At 33.3% G+C, this 9,825-nt stretch overlaps 1 protein-coding gene across 1 annotated transcript; it reads right to left on the bottom strand.

The window, feature by feature from the left end:
* Nucleotides 1-7,290: 7,290 nt before the first annotated feature.
* On the bottom strand, nucleotides 7,291-7,851 carry LOC112506295. Its single transcript, XM_025110304.1, has one exon. The coding sequence runs from the start codon at nucleotides 7,849-7,851 to the stop codon at nucleotides 7,291-7,293; it is 561 nt and encodes a 186-aa protein (XP_024966072.1).
* Between the last annotated feature and the right edge of the window lie 1,974 nt (nucleotides 7,852-9,825).

Below are 9,825 nucleotides of genomic sequence, written 5' to 3'. Positions count from 1 at the left end.
TATATATATATATATATATATATATATATATATATATATATATATATCCAAAGTCGCATCCATCTATAAATGTATGGGGATTGCTATCACCTTATCTTTTTTATCCACATGTATTCTATTTCCAAACAACTTCACAAACACCATCTTGCACCATTCATTTCTTTTACCTCACTCTTGCTTCGTTAGCTTCTTTCTCTCACACATACAAAATTTACTTTGCAAATCATGTTATTTATACAAACATCATTCAATCAATCATATTTATTCGTTTTGTTCATTTTTTTTTTTATAATTATAAGAGGTTGATTCATTTTTATTATAAAGAGTGTTAATAATGAATATTATCATCTTCATTATATTAATTTTAGAGAAATACATGAAACAGTTTCATCAAAATTTCATAACTATATATGAAACAACTTCATTAAAAAAAGTATTATGTGAAATAATTTCATGAAAAAATTTCATAAGATTAAACAATGAAATCGACGGATAAGGATGGTTTGCGCAGTTTGTACAAATATGGGTGATTTGCATTCGATCACTCCTCAATACACACACACACACACACACATATATATATATGTGTGTGTGTGTGTGTGTGTGTGTATAGGGGACCATTCAACGGAGAACTGAATTCTTTGTGGTAACTGTGAGGACCAATCTTAATCAATCATTTTAATATATTAATTATACAATTAAAATCGAATTGAAAGGGTATGTTAGTCAATATGTAAATTAAGATTAAATTTATTTTTTTTAAAAAGAACCTTTCAAAAAAATAATTAATATTGATTTACATTCCTAAATTAAAGATTATTATGATTCGCTTAAATAAATTCAAACAATAAACCAGAAAAACAGTTAGTACTCCAATCATGTATTACAGTTGTGGTATCATGTGGTWCAAACAATAAACCAGAAAAACAGTTAGTATCCCAGTTATGTATTACAGTTGTGGTATCATGTGGTACCAATAAATGTTCTTGTTTTTGATGTAATACATTTGTGGTTTCATGTACTACAAAACAGTTGGTACCTAAAAAATTCATTAGGCTGTGTATGATGTGGTGCTATAACTTTTTCTGTATCATATATACATTCTCATATCATTTCCAGGGTATCACAATGTAGCACACCAGTTCTCATGTACTACAAACAGTTAGTACCCCAGTTATGTAATACAGTTGTGGTATCATCTCCTTCCTTTGCTGCATTCTTATCATTATCTCGCTTCCTCTTCGATTTTTTTCCACCTGCAAAGATGAAGAAAATTGAATATTAGACCAAAGGGTAAACTAAATCATAGGATTAAGTAAATACAATGATAAAACACTCTTTAGAAAAGCACAATCATGGTTGCCTGATAATACACACACACTTCCATGTGTACTGACTGGAAGTTGCAAGGCATATCATTTAGTGATCTACAATATGTGCTCATATTCAATCACACTTTTCAATGAACTTGAGTTAAAAATCTCCATTCATATTATTTGTGTGATGACTATGTGTCTGTATGTCATTAACCACAATGTAGCATACTATTTTTTGCTTCATTTTTTCCATTCTTAACGGTATCTCCTTCCTTTGCTGCATTCTTGTCATTATCTAGCTTCCTCTTCGATTTTTTTCCACCTGCAAAGATGAAGAAAATTGAATATTAGACCAAAGGGTAAACTAAAGCATAAGATGAAGTAAATACAATGATAAAACACTCTTTAGAAAAGCACATCTTCAAAAATAACATAGGAGTCCCCTGTAGAAATTGCCAATACTAAATGTTATCACAATGTAACACACCATTTTCCAAAATATTATGATCATTAAAAAATGTAATCACAATGTATCATAGATTGATTTTACCTAATCACACCATTTGGCATTTATCCTACGGCTTCTTCTTCCTGTACCATTCCACATTACAGAAACAAGGGTTACGGGATTCTTCATGATGAAAATGTAGAACAGAAATCGATTTTACCTAATCCTTCATCAGCATCCATCGATTATGTATAGATTTCCACTTGTGATCGAGTCTAGGGTTTATGGCAATCTGCTCCTTCTCGAAAATCAGAGAGTATCTTGACTTTATTTGGATTCGAATTGAGCAGTTAAATGAAGAATATTAACGAATTTGTAGCGCGCGCTCAAATCCGGCTTAATAATCAAATAAAAAAAGACCATTTTACCCTTCTTCCTATTATGTCATTAACTTATTTTTGGAATTACATTAATTAAGATTCCTTTCAATTTTAACCATTGATTATTAGAATGTATGGTTGAGATTGGATCTCACGGTTATCACAAACAACTCAGTTCTCATTTGATTAAGCCCCTATATATATATATATATATATATATATATATAAAACACCAAATGTTATTTTGAAAAGTGCTAAATATTTGAGAAGTAAAGAAGTGATTCTAGCCCTTTATACGATCAAGATCGAATTTGATTGTTCGATAATTACGGCTTTAACTGGTCAAAAATTACGATTATGCGAAAAAAAGAGAGGGTAGTTTCATAACTTTTACAAATATATGACAAACGGATTCATATATGAACCTATGTGATTCACATATGAACTATATGTTCATATGAACTCGTGTAATTCATATATGAACTATTTTAACCGATTCACATATGAATCTTTATGATTCATATATGAATTAATTAACTAATTCACATATGAACATGCGTGATTCACATAAGAACTATTTAACTGATTCATATATGAACCTGTGAGTTCATATATGAATCAGTTAAATAGTTCACATGTGAACTAATTAACGGGTTCACATATGAACCCTTTTGCAGCCTATTTGTAAAAATTATGAAACTGCCCCTCTATCTTTCGCATACCATGCGAAGAATTATTCGGTGCTTCACGGTCATAACCGCAAATGTTGACCAGATGAAAGGTTATGATCACTTCTTTACCTCTCAATATTTAACACTTCTCAAATGAACCTTCCCCCCCCCCCTCTCTCTCTATATATATATATGTATATATATATATATATATATATATATATATATGGTTGGATTTTGGTGAGAAAGAGAATTAAAGTGAGAAGCATAATAAGAGATCTCCACCCTTGGATGCACATTAAGATGAGATGCACTGAGATGCATCAAAGTAATCCCTGTATCAAATGCGATTGATGTATGGGTTTAAGATTAAAGATGATCAAAGTTCCAGATCTCTTCTTATGCTTCTCACCTTAACTCACTTTCTCACACCAATTATTTGCCTATATATGTATGTATGTATGTATGTATGTATGTATGTATGTATGTATGTATGTATGTATGTATGTATGTATGTATGTATGTATGTATGTATGTATGTATGNTATGTATGTATGTATGTATGTATGTATGTATGTATGTATGTATGTATGTATGTATGTATGTATGTATGTATGTATGCATGTATGTATGTATGTATGTAAGTATGTAGGCATGCATGCATGCATGCATGTATGTATGTATGTATGTATGTATGTATGTATGTATGTATGTATGTATGTATGCATGCATGCATGTATGTATGTATGTATGTATGTATGTATGTATGTATGTATGTATGTATGTATGTATGTATATATAGGTGGTTTATTATACAAATTAACACATTGTTAGGAACCATGCAAACTAATCTCAACCATCTATCTAATCTAATAAATACGGGGTTTTATAAGTATCCCGATTATTTTCTAATATAAAGTGTTGATCATAATAAATGAATTCTAATAATCTTCTATAAATATTCATATTATAATAAATGAACTCTCATCATTTTTCATAAATATCTCCTTATAATAATCTAAAACTCAAAATATCCAAGTTTCAAATTAAAAGCCAAACTGGTAACAATTTCAATGAAGTATAAAAATTTATTAATACATCTCAAAAGTTTATAGCAGAAACATAAGAAATCCACAACTGAGAATTATTCAAAAATAAAGACAAAAGGAAACTAGTCGCCTTGACAACACCACTACAGTCACATCTTCCCCTTCCCTTTAGAGCTACTCTCAACTTGATACTTCCCTAAAAATGATTTCCATTTTGTAGAAAACGAAGATTAGACCATTAGATCTAGTGAATTCCCTTCAACACGTTTCAACATTTAAAAGAACAGTAAGAGTTATGAACCAACAATGGAAATACATCATATTCAATTCACCTTAGAGGAGATTCCCATTCCACGGACATTGCACAACATTTGTAGCAATCCCGTCACAATCCCCAGGACAAAAATAATAATAAACAGTCCAATGTGCTCAAGAAACAAAGACACATAGATCATAACTCCCAAGAGATATCACTACCTCAAGGTATCTTACGCTTGTTGTACGATTCCACACATCCCAGATAGCCATAGTTAATTATTTTCCTAAATCATCTTTGCATTGCTTTCTAGCCGTCAGACTCAGTCTTCTCTGCATATTCCGGTTGTTGTTGCCATTGTCGTCTCTCTCGTCGACGACACAAGAATTGCCAAGTTGGATTGATAATTGGTGTAAAATGCACACTAGATCGGGGGGAATGGGTCAACGACTCAGTCATGTCATGTAAATAATTATTTAACTTTAATTAATTAATAATTGCATCTACCATTAATATTTTTCATTGTTCTCGCTATAACTACATAGAGAGGATGACTGCAGAAAAAGAATCATTGATGCAACAACACGGATCTGACTCCTCGATGCCGGTAAACGAGTCACATATATATATCCAAAGTACTAGGAGAACATCGTTGTCACGGAACAGGGTGAGGACCGCAAGTTGAAGGGTGATTCGTCAGCCTCTATGTTTGACGAGTTTGAGTACACCACGCCACCTCAACGATCACTTACTAATGATCAAGTACGAGATATGGTCTCGAACTTTAGTGCATTTATTAGGCATAGCAACGAGACACTCATGACTCTGATTAAGATGATTAGGAATATTAGCCCGAATGCCCACATTCCAGATATTCGTACATTCTTTTATACCATGCCAGTAGTTCCACCGCCACCATCACCATCGCAGCAAAACGTCTAAGATGACTACGATGAGGATCTGAGAAATATTTAGATATTCATATTCACGTTGAATGTGTTGTTTTATGCAATTAACATTTGGGCTCGTTTATCAGTGGTTTATATGTTTCAATGTTTAATTTTTATTAATATTAAAATTGTGTTTAATATTTTAATAAATCGTGTTTATTATCGGTATTTGTCTATTTCATTATTGGTTTTTATTAATATTTTTTTGATTAACCTATATATCCAACCCGCTATACGAGCCGACTAATCCCACGACCACCTGCTTTGTAGATAGCTCGGAGTCACCGCATTTGAACCTCTGTGGCCACAAGGAGATTTTGATTAAAGAATTCATATTATTAGCTACTAAATGTCTATCAACAGACACAAGTACGTAATCAGTTGAATATTATAACCCATCAGAGTCAAATAAACCATCGTCGTTGATTGATAGTGTCAATTTAATTCAATGTTCTTATCACAATTAATATGTATCTTAACACTTATGTTTAGACTAAACGTAAACTTGGATGACTTTAATAATTTTGAATCGTTAAGCATCAACCACTAGTATTTTATCTTGTCGTTTGAAATTATATTGTAATAATCCGTTTAGAAATATGTTCAAACCATCCAACCCAAACCCTCAGCTCGCAATTCAAACCAGCTTTAAGGAATTTAGTTGAGTTAGGTTATAAATTTAAAAAAGATTAAATGGGTTATGATTTTTTAAATCGAAGTAATTAAGTTGGGTTAAGTTGTTCAAACCTGATCCGTAATACGTAATACATTCGTGACGCATTTAACTACAACACCATTTCTCCAACATGGAATTTTAAGTTTTTGACTTGACCTGCTAACGTCCTCTCCTTTCATTCCATTCTTGGTTAAAAGTCAACTTATAAGTCATAATTTCCATTGCCCTACTCCACCAGATTCAACTCTCAAGTGTCCAATACGTTCTACATTCCTTTTTTATTCGTTAGAGGATGTTTGAGATTGCTTATTTGAAACAACTTATGTTTTTTTTTATACAAGTGTTTATCAATTTATTATAAGTTAGAATAATTTAACTTATTCAAAAACTCTTTATTACCGGTATAAGTTGTTTATCCAAACACTCAAAAGTGCTTATTACCGGTGACACACCGTAATAAGTCAATAAGTTGTTTTTATAACATTTGGTTTTAATTAACGAAATGGACATCGTTGAAAATATTATTTTGGCGCAAATTATCCAAGACTTTAAAGCCGTAAAAGACCGATGAGTTTTACTATGATGAACGACGTTTGAGAATTTCATGTTTTTGTCTTGTTTTAAAGTTTTAACGTTATTATCTTTTAATAATGTCTTTTGTATTTTCTAAAATATATCCATTATAATTATGCTCGTTTAGTTCGTCCTTCTAGATTAGAAGGTTTGTGTTTCGTCAACTGATTTAAACCGAAACAAACTAAACTAATTTAGTATATTCCAGTTGAAGGTGAGGTCATGAAAAAAATATGATGTACATAGACTTGATATCTATATTAAGCATTAAAGATCCCAACTTATGTAAGATAAGCCGGAAAAAAGAGAGAAGAACATGAGTCGGAAAAGGAAGATATGCCTAAAATTAAGAAGGAAGTCGGTCTAGATAGAAGCAAACATCACAAACACACGATGCAGAAAAATAGCACAAACAAAACTATTACATGGTCCGAGTTATCTTAGAACTCGGGTGACGTATCTATCAACTCTTTAAGTTTACCCCCATCTACCTCACGAGCTTTGATCCTTCCATCTAAACTAGCTACATGTCCCTCTTAGAGGCGTCTACCAAACGCTTATCCGGGTAAGTGCTTACCAAGTCATGTTACCTCACCGGATGAATATGATAATTAAGGACCAACAATCTTATCAGGTAAGAATGAGACAAGAACCGAAAGTCTTACCCAATAAGTGAGGACGACGACTCTTACCACGGTAAAAGCTTACTGGGTAAATTGTTGCATATGATGTCGTTTTGCTGGACTAAAATCTTACCTGCAGGTAAGTAAATGATAGAGTTAAATTTTACCAGGTAAGTGTTTGGTAAACGGCCCTTTGATCTCGTATCCTAATCTTGTGTCTAAAAATTCTTGTGTCTAAAAATATACTAGTGTTACAAAACATGTATTTTTATTTTATTATTATAAAATTAAAATTAAAATAAAAATAAAAATAAAAAAAACTGATTTTTGAAATAAAAAAAATTGCCCTCACTCCTCCGCTATCCTTTCAAGCTTTGTAAACATCCGCCGTTTACCACCGTGACTGTGGTTGCCACCACCACCACCTCCACCTCCAACCCTACTCCAGGAAGATGTTATCATCTCTGATGGACTCTCGGGCATAATCACATCAATCTCATTATCCGCATCACTGAACACCACCGGATCAACCTGTATAACACAGCACCCGCATCTCACCTTACCACTACTAACCGTAATTGCCCTCCCGGCTTTAACCGCCAGAGAAGCCATATCCTCCGCGGCTAACCGCCTATTCAACCAGCTCAATGGAAGCTCAAAGTACAGCTGACCCAAACGAAGATACTCCTCCCCATTCATGGCGGTAAGGTAGTGATCAAAATCCATCTCATCCGCGTTGCAAATGAAGGAGCACAGATCATTCCCTAAATCTAACGGCGGTGCCACCAGGAACACCTTCATCGGCGACGGAAATTCTCTAAGTTCGCCTTCTAAGAGGATGAGTTTGACCGTGGAAGGGCTGGTAATGGTGCCGGTGGTGGCAAAGTAGCATGAGCTGCAAATCCCCATTTGAATTTGTTGAGAAGACTAAAAGAATGGTGTTTAATTTTTGGAATGAATTTTTTGGTTGACGTCGTTAACGACGTCCTTTTTGGCTCATTTATTTGTTTTCGTTTCAAACGAGGGCGACTTTGGCATCTTCGTCCATTTTTCCCAAGTTAGTTTCCAATTTTTGATTGATAATAACTAAATAAATAAATATTAATTATAAATAGTTAATATATATAGAGAAAGAGGTTGGTTATTATACAATCATTGACATTTGTGCAACTAATACAATCCAATCTCAACCGTTTATTTCATTTGATTAATTTGTGATTTTATAGAAGTTTTGATTGTTTTCTAATATAAAGCATTGATCATAATTAATGAACCATATTCATCTTCCATAAATATTCAAATCATAATAAATAAACTCTTATCATTTCTATAAATATCTCAATTTATTGGGTTGCATTGGTTGTACAAATGCGACGGGTTGTATTTGAAACAAACTCTATAGAGAAATTCGTTAGGAACCTAAAATTGATTAGCAATCCCCAGACGTTCCCCACTTTAGAATGAATATTCAAATAACGCATTTACGATGAATATAAATGTGTTATTCATCATTCTTTTTTTTTATCTCTATACATATTTGGTCAGGGTATTTTTTTTTTGAAAAATCTAGAAAAATGAAAACGAGATATAAAATTTGGAAGTGCGGTTGCTTGACATTGTGGTATGAATCACATATTCATGGTGAATAGTATGTTCATGTTCCTAACGAATATGTCATGTACAGTCGTGTTATGGATGGTCCCTTGGTTCCTAATCAATTGTAGGCTCTTTTAGTAGTGTGTTGGGGCAACACTACTATATCAAAGGACTTCTGTTTACAGAATTTTTTTGGGAAATCTATTTCTAAAAGATGATCCGTCACAAAACCGTCACAAAAGTTGATGGGTAAATTGTTGGTAGGTAATTCAAATCAGTGACAGATTACCCAGAGATTCTCTGAGTGGTCCATTAGTATTTTCTCGAAAAACATCAAATTTTATCGAACCATTGGTATATTCAAGGTGATCCGCTGCTAAATACAAACGGAAATTTCCCTAAGTGATTTTTGTAGGTGAAAGTCATTTATTTTGTATGTGACATTCAAAATAAAAATGATCGATATTGTGCGAAGAGACGAAAGGAGGTTAATGGAAAGTTCATATGTGAATCGCTGAAAAAGTTCATTTCAAAATGCATATGTGAACGCATATGAATACTGTGTAATATCGGTTTCTCATATTATAAAAAAAAAAATTACCTATGGGTATATTTAACTTTTTAAGCCTTTGAGATTATAGTTTTGCTTACCCAACTTTTGACCTAGGTGAAATAATAAGTGAGGGGGAGAGCATAAGCGTGATGGAGTCCAACGACCTAGTGCGGATGATTTTGACTGTGTTTCATGATGTGAATTTGAATCAGAAGGTAGTAACAACTTTAGGAGTTCAAGCATCAAATAAAGATAAATGTTCATGTAAAACTTGTGTTTTATTACTTCATTTTTAACAAGTGATGTGGATGAATCACTTGTTACGTTATGAAGTCAAAGCAGAAACCAAAACACCGCTGATTTGGTCAAAGAATGACCTAACACATTATTGTTGGAAAACAAAGGTAGACCCATGCAAGGAACCAAATGCATGATTGTTGTAGTTGTGGGTGTTTAGGGTGTGTTTGGTACGTTGGACAGGGTGAGACAGGACAGAACAAAACACAATTGTCCTATGTTTGGTGTGGCTTTATGTGGGACTAACTAGAACTAACTAGAACAAGGGTGGGACACGGTAGTCCACCCTTTAGCCCTGGAACTAAGTAGAACAAGAAATTTTTTTACCACTTTACCCTCAATCCCTTCCACCGTCTCCTTCATCCCCTTCACAGCGTCGCCTCCATCGATCGAACCGTCTCCTTCATCCCCTTCCACCGTCTCCTTCATCCCCTTCA

This window comes from Cynara cardunculus (assembly GCF_001531365.2).
Source record: "Cynara cardunculus var. scolymus isolate 2C chromosome LG 2, CcrdV1, whole genome shotgun sequence".
In the NCBI taxonomy this organism is placed as follows: Eukaryota; Viridiplantae; Streptophyta; class Magnoliopsida; order Asterales; family Asteraceae; genus Cynara; species Cynara cardunculus.
Note: the sequence above shows the minus strand (reverse complement) of the source record. Positions and strands in the feature narration are given on the sequence as shown.